Source organism: Symsagittifera roscoffensis, chromosome 4 (assembly GCF_963678635.1).
Source record: "Symsagittifera roscoffensis chromosome 4, txSymRosc1.1, whole genome shotgun sequence".
NCBI classification, from domain to species: Eukaryota; Metazoa; Xenacoelomorpha; order Acoela; family Convolutidae; genus Symsagittifera; species Symsagittifera roscoffensis.
In genome coordinates, this window is record NC_087065.1 from 57,611,917 (window position 1) to 57,635,132 (window position 23,216).

Consider the following 23,216-nt stretch of genomic DNA (forward strand, 5'->3'; position numbering starts at 1 on the left):
CGCGATCTTTTCAATTGTGGCATGATTGGCCTTTAAAAATGCAGAGGAAACTTCTTGCAAAATCGATTTGGCAGACGACTCACACGATTAGACAACCAAATCTCTTATTAACTTTGTTATCTTGACAAATTTGATCTCCTGATTCTCAACAAAGCAGCGAAACGAACTTTTGCAATAATTGCGATACAACAATCATAGCACAGTAAGCTAGCATATGAGGCAAAATGGGAAAAAAGTCACTGATGGGAAGAAATTCTATTAAAAAACTCGAAACGAAAACAACCTACAAAAATCTGATACATTTTTCTCAAATGATTTTCAATGTGAGAAACTACATCAAGAAACACAATCACCGACGTTGAAAAAGCATTCAAAATCATTCAATTAGCAACTTAGCCAAGATTACTTGTGTATATGCCACTTGAGCCTAAAACAAAATGCTGTCACAGAAAATGTTCTGATGTCCATTCATACTAAAACACATACAAGTATAACAACGTAATTACCCTTCAAACAACGCAAAACGAGGTAAATAAGTCGAAAAGTCAAGCAGATTAAATTTGAAAAAAAAACAAGCAAATAACTCGATAAAACAATTCGATTACAATGAAAAAACAGCAAAAAGTTACAAACTTAAGACTGACTATCAAACAGTGAAATCAGCCCAACCAAAAATTCTTCGAAGCATTAATCCATACTTTGCAGTTTTCTCACAGTAACTGAAAATGAAAACTTGGAAATCAGAAGATCCGAATTGTGGGAAAGACGAGAAAATTCATATTTGATTCCCAATGCTATTCACAATTAATTGAATATAATAAAACAAGGATAGTCGGTTAGTAGCACAGAATGTTCCGACAATAGTCTTTAGAAAACTATGGTTTAGAAAGTTTTTTTTGCAAATTAGTGTAGTTTTTGGTGTGATAAAAGGCTCTGACGTAAAAATAAAATTTAGGCATATTTGACAGTCATAGTAATATAGGCAAACTGGACACAAATGTTTGCAGAAAAATGACTACAAAAACTTCAAAAAAAAATTCTATATTTTTTGCAGTAAATTTTTGAATTTCTTTGTTACCAAAATACAGCTAAACACCTCCAAAAACTAGTTTTACTTGCTTAAAATTAAACTTAAAATCTTAAATTAGGCATAATTTAGATGTTGTAGGCATAACTCAGCTGTTCGCTTGCTTTATTCGCTCGAATTAGGACGAAAAATCAAACTTTTCAAACTGGTTTTTCTGCGTGGAAAATAAACAGAACAAAAAAACTAAAACACACCCGAATACAAAGTACCTCCCCATTTTCAATGGTCGGAACAAAAACATCGAAAGAGTAGAGAACAGCAACATCGATAGATGTCTCGTTCCTGATAGAAATCTAGGGCAGCGGTTCCCATTTGCGCTCTAAAAATCAATTCCGCCTAGTAAACTACTGGACTTCAAGACTGAAGAAAATTCCCAGTGAAGAGACCCGACGCTTCAAAAAACTTTTTAAAACTTACAAATATCTTAAGATAAAGATATAATGATTCTAGATTGATTAAATTGCTGGCATTAATTCCCGGGTTGTTGTTGTTGTCTTTAGCTCCTGAATTTATTTACCTGAGACTATTTTACCTGATTATATTAAGATATGGTGAGTTTTGGGTTGATCCATCTGAAATGGATCAAACAATATCTAATGAATTGTAACAATGATAGGTTCCCAGCCCTGTTTTCAACGGCGTTCGCGTGTTTTAAGTATCTTGAGAATTGCCTCGAGAATGCTCACGAATTTTTCAAATTTACGATAGGTGACCTTACATTTCTCGGAAAAGTTGGAATTAGCCATTTTGGGAAAAAAATTACCCAAAATTGCCATCGAAAACAGACGGAAAACATTGAAGAAAACGAGAAGTATCTGAAACGAGACTCGTATAGGTCAATCCAGCTCATATGGACTCACTACGTAATTGTCACTAAAAAAATAAAATAACGCTTTCAGTCCTGTTGTTAACTATAACCACGTTGTCTGGGGATACCGATACCCAGCTATGTTACACCCTGTATCTAAACAAAAGCTTACACCCTGTATGTAAACAAAAGCTGAGTGAGCTCCGTAACGGCTGTCAGTAACGGGTCAGTAGGGACCGTAACAGCTTACGAACGCGATAATCGGCCCATGAAAAGACCAATTTCAAGCTTCGGAGGGTCGCAAACTGGGGTACCCTCTGGATCGGGAGAAAAACACTTAGTCCTCAAGTAACATTGATCATCACAATTAACCTTGGTTCCCCTCGACTAAAAAATCCTCCGATAACGAAATAAGTACGTTAACTGCAGTCCAAAGGGCTACCTGTCCACCAAAATGGTACCCTCTGATGACTAACTTGAGCCCATTATCACAAAAACCGAGGGTTGAGTACCCTCCGGTTAGAAAATTAATTAAAGCCCCCAAATACCAGACTGGAGGATGAAGTACCCTCTGGCTAAAATTTAATTCCCCTTAAGCTTCTGAGTTCCAAAACTGAATGTTGAGTAATTTATTCGGTTGGTCTTCTACTCATTGTTTTAGACATTAGCGAAGCTGAGATTCACAAAACTTGAGATGTAAAACAACAAAGCCGCTAAGTCGGAACAAAATCAAAAACGTTCAAAAAAACAAGACGTATAAAAGAATAAGGCTAGTTTTGTATACTACAACAATCATAGCACAGTAAGCTAGCATATGAGGCAAAATGGGAAAAAAGTCACTGATGGGAAGAAATTCTATTAAAAAACTCGAAACGAAAACAACCTACAAAAATCGGATACATTTTTCTCAAATGATTTTCAATGTGAGAAACTACATCAAGAAACACAATCACCGACGTTGAAAAAGCATTCAAAATCATTCAATTAGCAACTTAGCCAAGATTACTTGTGTATATGCCACTTGAGCCTAAAACAAAATGCTGTCACAGAAAATGTTCTGATGTCCATTCATACTAAAACACATACAAGTATAACAACGTAATTACCCTTCAAACAACGCAAAACGAGGTAAATAAGTCGAAAAGTCAAGCAGATTAAATTTGAAAAAAAAACAAGCAAATAACTCGATAAAACAATTCGATTACAATGAAAAAACAGCAAAAAGTTACAAACTTAAGACTGACTATCAAACAGTGAAATCAGCCCAACCAAAAATTCTTCGAAGCATTAATCCATACTTTGCAGTTTTCTCACAGTAACTGAAAATCAAAACTTGGAAATCAGAAGATCCGAATTGTGGGAAAGACGAGAAAATTCATATTTGAGTCCCAATGCTATTCACAATTAATTGAATATAATAAAACAAGGATAGTCGGTTAGTAGGCAAGTAGCACAGAATGTTTCGACAATAGTCTTTAGAAAACTACGGTTTAGAAAGTTTTTTTTTTGCAAATTAGTGTAGTTTTTGGTGTGATAAAAGGCTCTGACGTAAAAATAAAATTTAGGCATATTTGACAGTCATAGTAATATAGGCAAACTGGACACAAATGTTTGCAGAAAAATGACTACAAAAACTTCAAAAAAAATTCTATATTTTTTGCAGTAAATTTTTGAATTTCTTAGTTACCAAAATACAGCTAAACACCTCCAAAAACTAGTTTTACTTGCTTAAAATTAAACTTAAAATCTTTATTAGGCATAATTTAGATGTTGTAGGCATAACTCAGCTGTTCGCTTGCTTTATTCGCTCGAATTAGGACGAAAAATCAAACTTTTCAAACTGGTTTTTCTGCGTGGAAAATAAACAGAACAAAAAAACTAAAACACACCCGAATACAAAGTACCTCCCCATTTTCAATGGTTGGAACAAAAACATCGAAAGAGTAGAGAACAGCAACATCGATAGATGTCTCGTTCCTGATAGAAATCTAGGGCAGCGGTTCCCATTTGCGCTCTAAAAATCAATTCCGCCTAGTAAACTACTGGACTTCAAGACTGAAGAAAATTCCCAGTGAAGAGACCCGACGCTTCAAAAAACTTTTTAAAACTTACAAATATCTTAAGATAAAGATATAATGATTCTAGATTGATTAAATTGCTGGCATTAATTCCCGGGTTGTTGTTGTCTTTAGCTCCTGAATTTATTTACCTGAGACTATTTTACCTGATTATATTAAGATATGGTGAGTTTTGGGTTGATCCATCTGAAATGGATCAAACAATATCTAATGAATTGTAACAATGATAGGTTCCCAGCCCTGTTTTCAACGGCGTTCGCGTGTTTTAAGTATCTTGAGAATTGCCTCGAGAATGCTCACGAATTTTTCAAATTTACGATAGGTGACCTTACATTTCTCGGAAAAGTTGGAATTAGCCATTTTGGGAAAAAAATTACCCAAAATTGCCATCGAAAACAGACGGAAAACATTGAAGAAAACGAGAAGTATCTGAAACGAGACTCGTATAGGTCAATCCAGCTCATATGGACTCACTACGTAATTGTCACTAAAAAAATAAAATAACGCTTTCAGTCCTGTTGTTAACTATAACCACGTTGTCTGGGGATACCGATACCCAGCTATGTTACACCCTGTATCTAAACAAAAGCTTACACCCTGTATGTAAACAAAAGCTGAGTGAGCTCCGTAACGGCTGTCAGTAACGGGTCAGTAAGGACCGTAACAGCTTACGAACGCGATAATCGGCCCATGAAAAGACCAATTTCAAGCTTCGGAGGGTCGCAAACTGGGGTACCCTCTGGATCGGGAGAAAAACACTTAGTCCTCAAGTAACATTGATCATCACAATTAACCTTGGTTCCCCTCGACTAAAAAATCCTCCGATAACGAAATAAGTACGTTAACTGCAGTCCAAAGGGCTACCTGTCCACCAAAATGGTACCCTCTGATGTCTAACTTGAGCCCATTATCACAAAAACCGAGGGTTGAGTACCCTCCGGTTAGAAAATTAATTAAAGCCCCCAAATACCAGACTGGAGGATGAAGTACCCTCTGGCTAAAATTTAATTGCCCTTAAGCTTCTGAGTTCCAAAACTGAATGTTGAGTAATTTATTCGGTTGGTCTTCTACTCATTGTTTTAGACATTAGCGAAGCTGAGATTCACAAAACTTGAGATGTAAAACAACAAAGCCGCTAAGTCGGAACAAAATCAAAAACGTTCAAAAAAACAAGACGTATAAAAGAATAAGGCTAGTTTTGTATACTACAACAATCATAGCACAGTAAGCTAGCATATGAGGCAAAATGGGAAAAAAGTCACTGATGGGAAGAAATTCTATTAAAAAACTCGAAACGAAAACAACCTACAAAAATCTGATACATTTTTCTCAAATGATTTTCAATGTGAGAAACTACATCAAGAAACACAATCACCGACGTTGAAAAAGCATTCAAAATCATTCAATTAGCAAGTTAGCCAAGATTACTTGTGTATATGCCACTTGAGCCTAAAACAAAATGCTGTCACAGAAAATGTTCTGATGTCCATTCATACTAAAACACATACAAGTATAACAACGTAATTACCCTTCAAACAACGCAAAACGAGGTAAATAAGTCGAAAAGTCAAGCAGATTAAATTTGAAAAAAAAAACAAGCAAATAACTCGATAAAACAATTCGATTACAATGAAAAAACAGCAAAAAGTTACAAACTTAAGACTGACTATCAAACAGTGAAATCAGCCCAACCAAAAATTCTTCGAAGCATTAATCCATACTTTGCAGTTTTCTCACAGTAACTGAAAATGAAAACTTGGAAATCAGAAGATCCGAATTGTGGGAAAGACGAGAAAATTCATATTTGAGTCCCAATGCTATTCACAATTAATTGAATATAATAAAACAAGGATAGTCGGTTAGTAGGCAAGTAGCACAGAATGTTCCGACAATAGTCTTTAGAAAACTACGGTTTAGAAAGTTTTTTTTTGCAAATTAGTGTAGTTTTTGGTGTGATAAAAGGCTCTGACGTAAAAATAAAATTTAGGCATATTTGACAGTCATAGTAATATAGGCAAACTGGACACAAATGTTTGCAGAAAAATGACTACAAAAACTTCAAAAAAAAATTCTATATTTTTTGCAGTAAATTTTTGAATTTCTTAGTTACCAAAATACAGCTAAACACCTCCAAAAACTAGTTTTACTTGCTTAAAATTAAACTTAAAATCTTTATTAGGCATAATTTAGATGTTGTAGGCATAACTCAGCTGTTCGCTTGCTTTATTCGCTCGAATTAGGACGAAAAATCAAACTTTTCAAACTGGTTTTTCTGCGTGGAAAATAAACAGAACAAAAAAACTAAAACACACCCGAATACAAAGTACCTCCCCATTTTCAATGGTTGGAACAAAAACATCGAAAGAGTAGAGAACAGCAACATCGATAGATGTCTCGTTCCTGATAGAAATCTAGGGCAGCGGTTCCCATTTGCGCTCTAAAAATCAATTCCGCCTAGTAAACTACTGGACTTCAAGACTGAAGAAAATTCCCAGTGAAGAGACCCGACGCTTCAAAAAACTTTTTAAAACTTACAAATATCTTAAGATAAAGATATAATGATTCTAGATTGATTAAATTGCTGGCATTAATTCCCGGGTTGTTGTTGTCTTTAGCTCCTGAATTTATTTACCTGAGACTATTTTACCTGATTATATTAAGATATGGTGAGTTTTGGGTTGATCCATCTGAAATGGATCAAACAATATCTAATGAATTGTAACAATGATAGGTTCCCAGCCCTGTTTTCAACGGCGTTCGCGTGTTTTAAGTATCTTGAGAATTGCCTCGAGAATGCTCACGAATTTTTCAAATTTACGATAGGTGACCTTACATTTCTCGGAAAAGTTGGAATTAGCCATTTTGGGAAAAAAAATTACCCAAAATTGCCATCGAAAACAGACGGAAAACATTGAAGAAAACGAGAAGTATCTGAAACGAGACTCGTATAGGTCAATCCAGCTCATATGGACTCACTACGTAATTGTCACTAAAAAAATAAAATAACGCTTTCAGTCCTGTTGTTAACTATAACCACGTTGTCTGGGGATACCGATACCCAGCTATGTTACACCCTGTATCTAAACAAAAGCTTACACCCTGTATGTAAACAAAAGCTGAGTGAGCTCCGTAACGGCTGTCAGTAACGGGTCAGTAAGGACCGTAACAGCTTACGAACGCGATAATCGGCCCATGAAAAGACCAATTTCAAGCTTCGGAGGGTCGCAAACTGGGGTACCCTCTGGATCGGGAGAAAAACACTTAGTCCTCAAGTAACATTGATCATCACAATTAACCTTGGTTCCCCTTGACTAAAAAATCCTCCGATAACGAAATAAGTACGTTAACTGCAGTCCAAAGGGCTACCTGTCCACCAAAATGGTACCCTCTGATGTCTAACTTGAGCCCATTATCACAAAAACCGAGGGTTGAGTACCCTCCGGTTAGAAAATTAATTAAAGCCCCCAAATACCAGACTGGAGGATGAAGTACCCTCTGGCTAAAATTTAATTCCCCTTAAGCTTCTGAGTTCCAAAACTGAATGTTGAGTAATTTATTCGGTTGGTCTTCTACTCATTGTTTTAGACATTAGCGAAGCTGAGATTCACAAAACTTGAGATGTAAAACAACAAAGCCGCTAAGTCGGAACAAAATCAAAAACGTTCAAAAAAACAAGACGTATAAAAGAATAAGGCTAGTTTTGTATACTACAACGTGGAATAAGAATAAGACTACAACGTGGAATTAGCAACGGAAAAAGCTAACCAAGCGGTAACAAAGCAGAAAACACCTTCTTAGAAACCCTTTAACCCAAAACAAAATCAAGACTTAAGACTTATAAAAAGTTAATAAGTCGCCCTCACCCTGAAAGCACATACAAAAAACTTTAAAGAATATGAGGCCACAAAGCCAATATAGTACCAAGACCGAAATCTATTGAGTCGAAAACAAAATTGAAAATAAAGCCGAAAAAAATTCAAAATAATTAAGACTAAAAAATGTTTTTAAATTAAGTCGCCCTGACCCTCAAAACACGCACATAAAAAGTTTTTTCGCTCGTCGAAAGACGCAATATGAGGCCACTAAGCCGATTTAATGTAAGTCGAAACCTATCAAGCCGAAAGAAGGGAAAAAAACAAAACATTGTTGTCATAAAAATCTATAATTTTTATCAAGATTTTGAGCATTTTGTGCGATCTAGAGAGGATCAGAAAAATTACGTTTCAATTGAAACGTCTAGAAAATAGAATATTAGGCCGATAAAACATAAGCTGTAATCGTTTGGGCAGAATAAACACTTAAATTCTTCTAGTTTCACACAGCTGAACGGTTGAGCTTTAACTTAATACACACAGACGAAGCTTTACTTTACAAACATAACCAAATAAAGGAAAATTACAAAAATAGGTGAATAAATCTTGAAAAGCAACTGTAACATTGCCCATAACGGGACTCGGGCCACGGAATTCTAACAAAAAGTTAAACTTCCTAACAACTACATCACCAACTAATGATATAGAATAAACAGTTGTTTCCAGAAAAAACTGATAAAATACAGTTAAAAATCCAACGCTCACATGCTATGCAGTTGAAGAAAAGGTGAAAATGTAATTGTACTCGAGCGTTTGCCTGTGTAAGCAAAGCTAATTATATAATCTGGCCTTTGCTCGTATACCGAACAAATTTTTAGCAAAATGCAGGAACCCTCCTTCGCAATTTTCCGTGACCTTTTTTTCCAATTTTGCGGTGATTGGATTTGAAAAAATTTTGCAACTCAATTTTGTGATCAAGCGGAAAAGATTCTCCGACCAATTTTTTTAACTTTGTTAAATTGATAGTTTTGATCTTCTGATCATCAACAAAGCAGCAAAGCGTATTTTTGCAACACTTGCATACAACACAACATAGCATTATAAGCTAGCGAGTTAGACGAAAATGGAAACAAAGCTACTGAGTAAAAAAAAAGTTAAAAATTCGAAAAAAAAATCCACAAAAATCTCACACATTTGTCTAAACTGACTTTCAATTTGAGAAAACACGTCAAGAAACACTATCAATGACGTCAAATAAGCATTCTAAATCATTCACCTGGTAACTTCGCCTAGAAATGCCACTCAAACAAAATGCTGTCACAAAAAAAATTGGAAGTCCCATTTATACTGAAACACATAAATATAAAACAACATATTTTCCCTTCAAACGACGCAAAATGGGTCCATAAGTCGAGCACATAAAACTTTGACCAAACAGGCAAATAATTCGGTTAAAAAATTCAATTTACAAAAAGCTAACAGATAAACAGTTGGCTGACTATCACACACAGGCTGACTATCAAAAAGGAAAACAAGCCAAACCACTATATTCCTTGACGCAATAATCCCTACTAAGGAAAAATAACCACCATAAAAAACGGTAATCCGTCAATTCATGCTTTGTTAAAAACAATACAGCCGAATTGTGGGAAAGACGAGACTATTCAATTTTGAGTCCAAATGCGATTCGCCATTGACCTATATTAAATTAAAAGCATCGATAGAGTAGAGCTGTCTTGATCCTGATAGAAATCTAGAGGAGCAGTTCCAGATTGCACCGCGTGAGCTACTGGTCATCCAGACCGAAGCAGTTTCCCAATTACAAGACCCGACGGTTCAAAAACTTCTTCAAACATACAAATTTCATTGACCTACTTAGATATAATGATTATAGATTGATTACCTAGCTGGAATTAGCTCGAGCTGTTGTTATGATACACTATTTTGATTGCAAAATGAAAAGGCAACACACAAGAGATGGTAAAATTACACAGACAGATGGACTATCAAAAAATAGAAATCCGAAGCAATTTGAGTGTGACACAGTAAACAAGTCGATACACCATTAGCAAAATCCATTTCTTTAAATATACCAAGAAAGGTAACAAAAACAGAATTGGTAAACAACCAAATCACAGAACGACCATCGGGTAAATTTAAGGTGCTCAAATCAGAACAAAAAAGCTTTGACATATCAATCCATGCTTTGGGAAGGATACCGCTATAAGAAACAGACAAACGATAATCCCAGAAACCATGTTTTGACGGAACATATTTCAATTTCCTCACATATCGAACAAAAACAAAGTCCGACTGAGTCTTAGTACAAACACCTTATATGATTTATTAAAAAAAAAACAATATATATTTAGCAAGGTTTTCCGCCTCAGTTTGAGTTTAAAGTTTACTAGTCAAGTTTCTTCAATTATTTCTTGTGCAGCCGCAGAAACTTTTCCAGTATGCGCACTATCTCTAAGCATTTTTTAATATTAAATTGTTTACGAGACAACGTCTACTTCCCGATTACATATAACGTAAACTTGCTCTCGCAAAAGAAAAGAACCCGTAACGAGTTTAACTTTAATCACTCCAACTCTAATCTTTTCCTTTTATCATTATCTCTTATATATCTATAAAAATCCTTAGGATTTGACTGGAATATTTAATGAATGGACCTCCGTTACTATGATACTTTTGACCTTGAGATTATTTTAAAAAGTAAGAAAAGGAAAAGAAAAACGTATACGTACTTTTTCCACAATCGACAAATCGCCCGACAATCGTATTTCTCTGGCTATTTGACCAGCTTTCTTGGCTAAATGGACGGAGCTTGCCAGAATACGTGCAAATATGCAGCTGGTCATTCTGTCCAAAAATATCTGAATTTAAACCTGGTCTCAAAACAGAGGTCAAATTTTAAAAACATGTTTGGTGAAAAAGTACGCTGTCACGGTTCCGTCGGGGTGGTCAATATATCCTGTTGACCTCTCAATCCTCCCATTGGTTATCCAAGGTTACTTTTACTCTAAAAATTACTGACAACTCCCTACAATGGGCAATCTCTAACTGTCAAAAAATTTGATTAGAACGATCGGATTGTTACAAAACGTGAAAATGTTTATTCAAATGTGTAACATTCGCCCGGAAGTACATATCGACGGAAAATAAAGCTAGGTTATGAAACAACTGGCTAGCTTCTAAACACAGCTTCATATGCTTTTAACCGTCTCTACAAAAGCCAGTTCTATGTGTGGTCCTTAAACATCGGACCGACAAAGTCATTACTGTTTTTGGGCTATCGGCCAGAACGCGCAGATTAAATTAGTTACATGCAAAATAGTGAGCTCATGGCTGGGTATCAGTATCCCCAGACCACGAGGTCACACCTGAAAACAGTTAGTTTAGTTTCTTCCTGAAAACATTTTTAGTTTCTTCCCGAGACCCTTCCGGACTCTGGAATCCGGACGAAGAGCGGTCTTGTTGTGCCAGTCGGTCATATCTGGAAGTTTGACCTTGAGGGACACGAAAATACGTGATTTTGGAGTGAAGTTTTATTTTTCAAAATTTCGAATGGAGCCTGTCATGCTCAGTTTTCTCGCAACAACTGAAAACACAAAGTGACAAATCAGAACGACCGAATTTACAATTGCGGGAAAATACTTAAGAAAACAGCAGGAAATTGCAATTCGCAATTTCCAGATACAAAATAAGACACGAGTAGAGCCGTCTTATCCTGAAATAGGAGGAGAGATAATCACGAGAAAAGAGTGCAATTATTCAAACTGAACCAGAGTGAACCTTCAACGGAAAGATAGACAGCTTGAGTGTCCCAATGGTTCAGACTAAAACTTCAATTCTAGAGTCTAAACTTATTTCTGTTATTTAAAACTGATCAGTATTGAACTTATCAAGTTGTCTTATTTATTTCTCGAGTTGCTCATTAATTTAATTACTCCTTATACTCGAGTGCGTCAACATGTGAGTTCCTAATGTATTTTTCTCGAGTGTGTTTTATGATTGTTATGTTGAGATAAGGCGAGTTTTAGGTTGATCCATCTGAAATGGACCAAAGTGCCACTGTCCAATAAAAAGTAACTTAACGGATTGTTCCGACCCTGTTTTTAACGGCGTTCGTGTATTTTGGGTATCTCGAGACCTAAGTATGGGGACGTTCTTATTTTCTAGAGTGGGGGGATATTTTGGTAGTAGCCTTAAAGCTGTAACGGATTCTAGTCTCAAGTCGCAAGCGAACTGAATTGGCTCCGACTGTGACATTCGACCAGAATGGCCAAAATGCAATCTCTGCAGAATTCGGAATTTTAGCAGTAAGCCTTCCGGATTGGTGGTTTTTAAGAACTAAGGGCTTTATTGGAACGTTTAGCCAAACGGTGAGGGCTGGAATATTCTAGTATTTTAAAATTTCAAAAATTCGAATGATGACGTCACATTTCTGAGAAATGCTGAAACGGCCATTTTAACAAGAAACGAGAGAAGAAACACAACAACATGAGTTTCGCTGACGATAGCAACGACAATCGTGATAAGAAAAACAGCAGCAGAATGCAGACAACGTTCCGAGTTGCAGCTATTGTGCTGCTACAATAGTTGCAAGGCCGTTGCGAACAACGGTGAAGGGTAAGAAATCAGCCTTCCGGATTGGGAAGAAATCGAGATCAACGGGCTTGATTCACCGGATTCAAGAATCCGGAAGGGTCTCGGGACGGAAAACTTTTATTGACTCGTGTGAACTTTTAGCATCCTGTCATGTCCTGACTTGAATTTAATTGATATTTGGATTAGTTTTGACAAGGATGAGGTGCTAGGAGTTGGGGGAAAGGGTTGATCCGTCTTCGATGGAGATGATGATTTTTATCTACTGAACAAAAACAATAGTAATATAATAAGTAGTAGCCCTGTTTTTAGGAGTGACCTCGTGGTCTGGGGATACTGAGACCCAGCCATGAGTTCACTATTTGCATGTAATTAAGTTAATTTGAGCGTTCTGGTCGAAGCCGGAGAATAGTAACGTTTTTGTCGACCCGATGTTAGAAAGACCACCGAAAAGTACTGGCTTGGTAGAGACGGTGAAAAGCATGCAAAGCTCTGTTTAGACGTTGGCCAGTCGTCTTAAGACTTAGTTTTGTTATCCGTCGATATGTATCTTCCGGGCGAATGTTACATACATGTTTTTATGGCGCTCCTGGGTGTTATTCTTTTATAACATCATGACCGGCGGAACCGTTAACGAGCACTCCGCGCCGAGCGGATGCTCACATTAACGCCCTTAATAGGCCTAAACCGCCGGGGCGGAAGGGTAGTTCGGAACGCGGAGGCCTTCCGGATTGCCGTGAATAGTTTTTTAACCTAGTTAAGACCGAAAATTCACGAACCAGGAAGGGTGGGGGGATCGGCCGTCCCCTCGTCCCCTGAGTGGTTTGTGACCAAAAACACTTAAAGATATAAGTAAAACCAAACAAAAAGTAGTATAGTACCCAAGAAAAACAAAAAACATAAAAAATAACCGAAAAAACCAAAAACAGTAAAAAAGTAAAAAATCAGTAGAAATCATCCCCCCAGACAAGATGTGATCCAACCCCCCCGTTTGTTGTTGATAGATATATTGTTGTTACAGGCATTTATATCAGTCAGGATCGTTACGATCAGTTTTGTAGCCCGTTTGTGAGGCTTGTACTGTAGGGTTATTTGAGCAATTAAGCACGTTAATGATAAATTGCGCTCAATCCGGAAGGGTCAGCTGATTTGCGCTCAATTCGGAAGGGTCTTGGGTGAAGACCGATCCGGCAAGCAGTACAAGGAGCAACAAGAAGGGGCTCAACGACAACAACAATCGACTGTTGGGTATCGTTAACAAGTTTTGTAGCCCTTTTTGGTACAAAAAGTAAAATAGTAACCTGTGGGGGGCTCGACAGTGCTGCACTGTAGTGACCCTTCACCGAACTGCGAATATCCGAGTTAAGCACCTTAATTCGGATAATAAACAAACCCGGAGGGGTATATTATTACTAATATTATTACTTATATAGCCTATATTAATAGTCTTATATCGTTTTTCAGTGAAAAACAACGAAAACAGACCGGTTTTTAGGGTCAAAATAGCGATATTTTGATCCCCCCACAAGTCGCGATTTTTGAGATATCGATAATTTTTGAAACGAAAAAAAACGCTAAGTTAGTGTGTTACATCGTAACTGCACTACTGTAATAAGTAGAACCGGTTAACTTTAGTTCGGAAGTGGTTGGAACTAGTTTGGTACCAAGAACCAAATTTTCCCATTTTTTGATAGTAAGAAACACTATAAAATCAGAAAATTTTTTGAAATCTTTGAGTTAGGACAGTAAAAATAGTTGTTCGGACAACTTCCACTAGTGAATCTACGAGTTTTAAAACCCGCTACCCGAAAGCCTTCCGGGTTGCAGAGAAATCGAACATAACGTGTTTGATTTGGTGGATTCATCAATCCGGAGGGGTCCAGGTAGCATAGTTTTTCGCAAAATTTTTCTACAAAAGCGTTTTAGATCGGGTCTTTTGCATTGAACTAGAAGAGTATAGGCCTTCTGAGCTCAGATCAATAATTTTTAGGTCGAAAGAACCAGATTTGCGGAAAAAGTTAGGCGGAACCTATAAGAGAGAAAATTTTTGAGTTTGGAAGAAAGACGTTTTAGTTAATAACTTTGGAACTACTGAGCATATTGAGTTGATCTTGGTACCAATAGATCAGAAATTAGCTGAGCTTACTGATAGGGTCAGAAATTTTTTTGGAAAAGTAAGCGAGAAAATTTTTTGAGATTGTTTTTAGCAAAATTACACAAATCCGGAGGGGTACACCCTTCACGTTTTATAAATTTTTCTGAAAAACCCTTATACCCCTACCAAAAGTTGATAGCGATTGAACTAAGTAACTTAGGACAGTTCTAGACAAAAAAAGGGGGCTGAAGGCACAAGACAACCATAATAGAGTCGAAATTAGGCAAGTGATAAGACCCTTAACCGTTAGTGTGAATTGTCAAATAAGTGCCTTAACTTCAATCCGGAGGGGTCTAGGAAAGTACCCTTCCCAGTTATTTCAAACAGCATAAAAGCAACGCAGAACGTATCCGGAGGGGTATAAGCTGAAATTAAGAAAACTACGAAAAGCTACTTTGACAGAGCTAAGGGCTCCGAATCCGGAGGGGTTTACTTTCCACAAAACCGGAGGGGTCCGAATCCGGAGGGGTCTTATAGTTGCTAATTCAGAGGGGTCCAAATCCGGAGGGGTCTTATAGTAACCAACTCAGAGGGGTCCAAATCCGGAGGGGTCTAGATTCTATCAATCCGGAAGGGTCCTATTTGTGCCAATCCGGAGGGGTATTGTTTTATTAAGGACTTAGGTAGACGAAAGAACGACTAAAAAGTGAGAGGTATTAGGTTATTAGCACACAGGCTAGGTATCAGTGACTGCACTGGTAACTTGCCTTTCAATAAGAACCAGAGTAATACAAAACAGGTCCGAACTCGGATATTCGCGCGACACTAAGTCTAAATTAAAAAGAGCGTGATTCATTGGTGTGGATTGAAACATAATACGTTTTTGGGAAAAGTGACTGCCCTGAGGATTTTAGTAGGTCTAGCTCGGGCAGTCCGAAGGCAGATAGGTAAAACAGTACTCGGTGGGTGCAATAGACGCCCACTTGAGAAAATTACTGCCTTCAAAGTTTTGTCTGTTTGGTGCAGCACCGAGCAGGGAAAACTTTTTCTTTAAAAGACAGGTTCGACTATTGTACTGCGACCGACTAAGAGTACAAGACACATACGTTTTTTTTATATAATACATTCATATTGTGTCAAAATAAATTATTTGTTTTTGATTTTAAATCAACATAAACTGTGCTTGATTGGGTAGTGAGTACACTATCTTTTAAATTGACTGATAACATCATATTGTGCTAATTTCAAAATCTTTGGACCGATAATCGGTTAGTGTGAATAAATTTTATACAAACTGTACTCTGACAACATACAGGGATTCGTGGTCACTATTTAATAGAATCTGGTGAAATTTATTGTGTTGTGTCATTATTATTGTTAATAAAACTATAAGGAATTGAGTTAAGTATAGGCATTAATCGAGTTAAGTATAGGCATTAAAAAGTGACAAATAGAGAATGAGTCTAGACAAGTCAAGGATACCAAAACGAGGTAATAGCTCTAGGAAATTCATACCTGAAAAGCAAAGGAAAACGATGACCGATCCTTTTGTGGATTGGATCAAGCGATCCCGGTCCGATAAAGAGGAGACGGTTTCAGGCAGAATGGTTGAAACGAGAAGTCAGAAGACCTCAGAAGAGCGAAGAGAACTGTTAGAAGTGGAGGTCAATACGGACCATACCATGAACGACAACCAGGGAATAAATGGACTGGAAGGGAGAGGCAGAAGGCTGGCGAGTGAATCTACTCCGGTAGAACAAGGCCACGATTTTGCCACTTCCACCGGGACATTGGATCGGGAAGAGATGTCGGAACTGTCCGACATCTCAACTGAAGTAGCGGCAACTAGAAGATCTCCGACAGACAACACTATGATGGCAAGCGGAACTGGGAAGCAAACAACGTCGTCATCGTTCTCAGAAAGAATGAAGAACACCTTAGGAAACTTCTTTCCATTCAGCATGGGAGGAGGAGCAGGAAACGATGGTGAGTCCCAGGAGGATGAGGAAGATGAAGAAGAGCAAGGGGACTTTGGATCTCAAGTCAGCCTCAATAGTTCGATCCAGGAGAGTGAGGCACACGTCGGTAGAGAGACTGGAACCATGGACAAATTTGGTGTAGTGACAACGATAAGCAAGGAGGCAAACACACCTGGCCAGTCAAAGGACTTCGCGATTAGGACAAGTTCGGAGCCACAACCTGAAGAGAGTAGAACCAGAGGGCTAGGCAATGCGTTAATGGATCCAGAAATAAATAATGAAAAGACGTTGAAGCAGAGAGTCAAGGCCCGGATCTCGACAAGCACGAAGTTACCTGGGACCGACAGGGTTACACCGCCACTAGTGACGCCACTCGTGGATAACGGGGCAGCACTAGAGAAAGCCTTAAACAACATAGTGGGCAGTTTAGGAGAACAAAATGAACAGATGTCGATAAGGATGAGTGAACTAGAAAGAGCAGTTCACATTGAAAGAGAAAGTCTGCGGGAAGAAATAAACCGCAACAGACAAGAAGTTGGCAGAAGCGAAAAACGCTTGAAAGAAAGAACGGACGAACATATGACGAGGAACTTGTCGCGAATGACAAGAGAGGCGGAACAGAGGGAGTTACGCTTAAGAGCCGACATGGAGAAGTTAAGAATTCAGCAAGAGCAGTCTCTTGGGTCTCTTGACACAAAGATAGACGCGATGATGGAGAGGCGAACGCAGGCTATCATGGATAGGTTGGACGGGCTACTAAGCAGCAAGAGTGGACCAAAAGAAGGAGAGCCGAACTCGGGAGGTCCCAGCAGGGAAGCGAGGGTGAACTTCAATGAACATCAAAGGAGGAAGACATATGGATCCACTAGAGGCAGGGGCAGTTCATCAGGCTATGCCACAAGGGGTAATACAGCATGGGGCCCGAACAGTAGAGCAAATTCAACAGGGAACAGACAGACCTCTGACGAACGACCAACGCAAGGCACACATGCGACTGGGAGAAGTGATTCCGGCAACAGGGGGCATGCAAGCCCGAAGAGGAGTCATGCAGGTCAAGCAGGAAACGCTCATGGTGATTCGGATTGCAGGGATGCACCGCACACAGAGCCTTCGACAAGGTGTGAGGACACTCAAGCAGGAAACCCAAGGGATGCTACGGCAATGGCCACAGCATTTGAACCCCTGAACAGGTCTTTGGAGACATTCCTGACGAGGTTATCTAGAACCAATGAACGCAGTGAGAAGTCCAGAAGAGTCTTTAAGAAGCCAAGATGCTACAAAGACGAATCTGATGGCTGTATTGATACCTGGATAGAGGTAATGAAGCTGCATTTCGAGGAAGAGGACTTGTCGGAGAGACAGGAATGCAGCGCGCTCACCAGCAACTTAGAAGGGACAGCCCTGAACTGTGTCATGGCCAAGAAACAGTATCAACGTGACACTGCTGAGAAAATCTTCGAAATCTTGTTAAACCGTTTCGGATCAGGGGTGCAGGGGCACCAGGCGATGATGCGCTTCGAGAAACGGAGGCAACGAGAAGATGAAACAATAGACAAGTTTCTCGATGATTTGGAAATGCTGAGAAGACGCAGCCAACCGGATGAGTCAAACCGAAGAATGAACCTGGCCGTAGCCTCAAAATTCATCGATGGTGTGAAAAATGATGAACTTCGTACGATGCTAGCAACGCATTACACACCACTATCAACTCATGCGCCAACACCGGAGGAGTTGAGGCTCAAATCAAAAGAGTACCTTTTGTTGAAACCTCCTTCGAGATCTGGATATTACAAGAACAATTATGGAAATTTTAACAACGGACCAGCAAACCAAGGGAGCAATTGGTACAAACCGAGGGATGATATGGACAAGAGACGTTCTTGTGCTAATTGCAGTTCAACAGACCATCATGTGTCAGCATGCCCAGCTTACAAACAAGGCATGAAAGCAATAGGCTTTAGCCTCGAGGACGAAGATGCGTCAGAGTTGGATCATGAGGATTTCATGAGAGGAGTAATTGCGAAATTCGGCCCGAGGTGTTTCTTTTGTAACTTGGAAGGTCATTTTAAATCAGATTGTCCGCAATTCTGGGATGCAGTGGCAGACATCAAGCATCCAAGACATGAAGAAGCTTTGTCAGGAGTGAAAGCCAGCAAGGCTCGACTTTTGAGTGAAGCGGAGGCACGCAGAAAGGATAAACCTCAAGAGCTGGTAGCAAAGAAGATGCCAGCGGTAACAGAAGAAGCACGTGAACCGGAACCAGCAACTGCGGCCGATGACTTCAAAATCGATTATAGGGCAGCTGCGAGGGATGCTATAAATAGAGTACAACAGGAACTAGTGACAAAAGAGATTGAACAAAAGGTGAAACTCGAGCTGGAGAATGAAAAATTACAGGAGCAATTGAACGCCTTCGAAGCAACGGAAGTTGAAGAGGCAAAAGCACCAAGCAGCTTGAGTATGAAACTTAATGTTATCTCTGGTCAGAGGTTCGGTATGGCACCGCAAGGAAGTAAAATACAGTCGATAATCTCGGTGGCAGGGCATCAGGTAATCAGAAATCTGAGTGAGCCGTCTGAGTTCACTTTGATGCATTTGGACACATATGCAGACTATCTGAGGCAGATGGAGCCACGCACCGAGTCGAGGGCTGTGAGGGCACTACTAACGACGGGTGGCCCTCGCACGAAGAAACTTCATGGACGCTACCTAGAAGTCTATGGGCCGTATCAAGTGATGCTGAACGTGGATGGGATCAGTATCTACACCAGGACTTATGTAACAACGGATGATGACCAAATAGGGCAGATCTATTTGGGAGAAGAGGAACTCAAGGTCCGCAGGATAGGCCATGACGCCATGATGGAACAAGACGCAGTACACATTGGATATGAAGCAGATGTGACAGCACATCTGCTCGACACCAACGGAACAAAAATCGGAGTCACAGGGCTTCTGGACACAGGAGCGGTAGTGAGTGTGATGCCGATAAAAACTTGGGAAAGAATGGGCTTCACGCGGGAAGATCTAATTCCAACGAATCTCCGACTGGCCGCAGCCAATCGAGGGGCTATCTACGTAGCCGGAAGAACACCAATAACGGTCCTCCACATGGGAGGACGGGATCTTTGGATGAGCTTCCTGGTGGTAGAGAATCTGGACGATGCCGACCAATTCATCTTGGGCAGAGATTTTGTCAGGAATTTTGACGTGATGATTGACTTGAACAACGGTCTGATACGGATTAGAAACCCGGACCAAAAGTATGTTAAGAGACCAATTAATAGGATAATAACAGACGAAAGCAAGGTACCAATTTTTTTGGATAGAAAAGTAAAATTACAACCAGGACAAGCTGTATTAGCAATTTTTAGAATGAGAAATTTAAATTCGTTGAGTGATTGTAAACAGGTTTGCTTGGTACCGAATCCAAATAGTCAGAGTTCGGTGATTTTAGGCCGGAGCTTCTCGGTAACGCGAAAGGGACTGTGTGTCAGTGTGTTGTTGAACACACTGGACACCACGGTTTCAATCCAGCGTGGAAAGAAGCTTGGCTACGCTTTGCCGATGAGGACCGACTATGAGGAGACACAAAACTTGAAGAAATATAGTGTGAAAGACTGTCCTTATCATGCAAATAAAGATAAAATTTTAAAGAGAATCAATGAATTAAAATCTATTCATAAATTGTTTTCAATGAAATCCGAAACGGACGACGGCTTATCAAGCTGCTCGAGTTTTCCGGAACGCCCCTCGTCATGTGAACTAGATTCTGACAAACCGGTTTTGCCAGAAATAGAACATCTAAAAGGGAAAATAGGTGATGGAGATTTTGAAAAATTGCGGGACCTCCTAAATCGGAACGCTGATGTATTTTCAAAACATAAGGCGGACATCGGTTGCTGTAATTTCGTCGAACACGAGATCGAACTAGAAGAGGGCGCCGTTCCTCATAGGGAAGGCGAAAGGCGAATGACGCCACATAAATCGGAAGCGTGCCGAGCGGAAATAGAAATGTTGCTTGAATACGACATGATAGAGCCCTCGAAATCGCCATGGGCTTGCGGAGTAGTAATGGCGAAAAAGAAAGGGGGACAGCTTAGATTTTGTTGCGACTTTCGTTACTTGAACGCGGTAACGATAAAAGACGCGTACCCGATACCGCGAATAGACGAGAGCCTATCTAAACTTGGTGATGCCAAGTTCTTCACCACATTGGACTTAGGTTCTGCCTTCTGGCAGGTTCCTTTGCGGAAAAAGGATAGGGAAAAAACCGGTTTCGCGTGCGAATTGGGGTTGTACCAGTGGAAGAGGATGCCCTTCGGCTTGTGCAATGCAACAGCAACCTTTCTAAGGCTGATTGCTCAGGCTTTGACAGGAGTGACCAAAAAGTACGGGAATCTCTTGATGTGCTACGTGGATGACGTAGTCATAGCGACACCGACCCTGGAAGATCACATTGACCGGCTCGATGAGGTCTTCCGATGTATGAAAAGAGCAGGCTTGAAATGCAAACCATCGAAATGTGAAATCCTTAGGGATTCGATCAAGTACCTGGGAAGAATGGTGGACAGGCATGGTGTGAGGCCAGATCCGGAAGCAGTAGAGGCTGTGCTGACATGGAAGGCTCCGAGGACGGACACACAGCTAATGAGCTTCCTGGGGTTTGCCAATTATTACCGTGAATTCATTAAAGGATATGCGGATAAGGTGTACCCGATGCAGAAGCTGATGCGCAACAAAGGGAAAAAGTTCGAATGGAACGATGAGGCACAGGTTGCTTTCGAGAACATAAAGCGGGAACTGTGCGAAGCGCCAGTGCTGGGCATGCCTACAGAAAAGGGCATGTATGTTCTCGACACAGACGCATCGGTGGTGGCCATCTCAGGAATCTTGCATCAAGAGCAAGAATGGAACGGAAGAACGGTTCTCCGTCCCATTGCATACGGCAGCAAGGTCTTGAGTGACACAGAGATGAAATATGGCGCACCGAAAGCAGAAGTGTTTGCAGTAGTCACCTTCGTGGAAAGTACCGTGCATACTTGGGGAGCGCTCCCTTCAAGTTACGCGTGGACAACAGAGCGTTATCCTGGTTGAAGACCTACTCGATGGATCAGAGTTATATTGGTAGATGGATAGTAAGACTGGATGGCTACCATATGATAATCGAACATAGGATGCGTGATAAACACCAGAATGCTGACAGCCTCAGCAAGAAAACTGAGTTCTATGAAAGATTGGAGCAGAAGCAGGCCAATCAGGCGGAAATAAAGGAGGGATTCTCGTTTTTGGACAAAGAAACTTATGAAACGCTTCCCTTAACGAGATGGTTGGATAAATCAGGACATCCAATTCCAGGGCACCCTGAGTTACCTGTAGAGAAAGCAGCCGAGATAAAGATCCTGTCCAAGGAGGATCCGGTCCCCTTGGATTTGTTGCTGCGCTCGAACCTGGTCCAGCAAGAACTCTCTCGCATGAATATAAACAGCCTCTCATTATGGGATAAAACGGTGCAAGTTACACCACAAGTAATGCGGATGCTGGGTGGATTGTTAGAAAGAGAAGTGACCAGAGATGACCCCGAGTGGACAGCAGCAGTGGCATCGCTAACAGTCAGTGAGAAGGTGAAGATCATGCCGTCCAGACGACAGCACGAAGAGAACGAAAGGGATTGTAGGACAATAGTTCAGCAACTAGTATCCTCAATACCCCAGGAGATTTTAACAAGTACTTCTTACGGACAGAAAGAACAGGGGAGCAGCAAGCGAAAGAAAACCGTCACCTTTGTGGAACGGGATAAAGAGGGTGAAGTTGTAGAACAAAATCTGCCGCAAGACTATTTGTCCGGGGAGAAGGATGAGGAGAAGAACCAGCAATCACAAGATCAACACCCGGGACAAGGAAATTTGTCCGGGGAGTCTGAGATAAACGAGGAAATTCCTGATGAGAGACTGGACCCAGAGAACAAGGTTTTGTCCGGGGAGTTCAGGTGGATGCGAAGAAAGCACAGACATGATCTGGAGGAGCGTGCAGTCTCCAGCACAACCTCTTCGACGGATGATGCTTCCCGAAACTCAGGAATGGACACCTATTCAGACAGGAACTCGAGTTTGGGATCCGAACTGTCAGAACTGGCGATACACACGCTACTAGTGGAAACTCGGGCGAGAGACCTGGACAGAGAGGTGTACCAGGATCCTGACAGTGATCGCTACCTAATACCAAGCGAAAGAGTCTTTGACAACGCAGCGGATGACTTAGAAACGATAGCGGTATCGAAACGTTCGATAAGCCTGTTGCCGCAGAAAGAGTTAGTCAGGACTGATCTTCAGCCGTTTCAGCAAGAAACACAACCGTTGGCGAAGATTTGGTGCGTTAAGATGGAAGAAGACACACATCAGCCCAACGAGCTGAATAGTCAGATGAGAGTCATGAAGACGTACTTGAAGGCGAGATACAGACTCTCGGACCTTCTAAGGGCGCAGAGAAATGATCGCATGACAAGCAACCTAAAAAGGTGGATAGAAAACGGTGCACCTGACAAAGGTGACCTAGAAGAAGATAGCTATAGGATCCTGAGACAATACTTCATGCAGAAGGAGGGGAGATTATATCTGAACAAGGACGGGATCGTGGCTTGCAGGAGAAGAGAAGAAGACAAGGTCTTATACAAATATAACGCGATAGTGTTGCCGCAACTCTATCAGACAGAACTATTATTCAGGTCGCATGATCAGATGGGCCAT

At 40.2% G+C, this 23,216-nt stretch overlaps 1 protein-coding gene across 1 annotated transcript in view; it reads right to left on the reverse strand.

The window, feature by feature from the left end:
- Positions 1-23,216, reverse strand: part of LOC134844539 (3'(2'),5'-bisphosphate nucleotidase 1-like) — a 553,428-nt gene that overhangs the window by 14,122 nt on the left and 516,090 nt on the right. The window contains exon 2 of the mRNA XM_063861265.1: positions 10,536-10,664. Within this exon, the coding sequence (XP_063717335.1) occupies positions 10,536-10,649 (114 nt within the window). The 5' untranslated portion in view covers positions 10,650-10,664. The remainder of the gene's footprint in view (positions 1-10,535; positions 10,665-23,216) is intronic.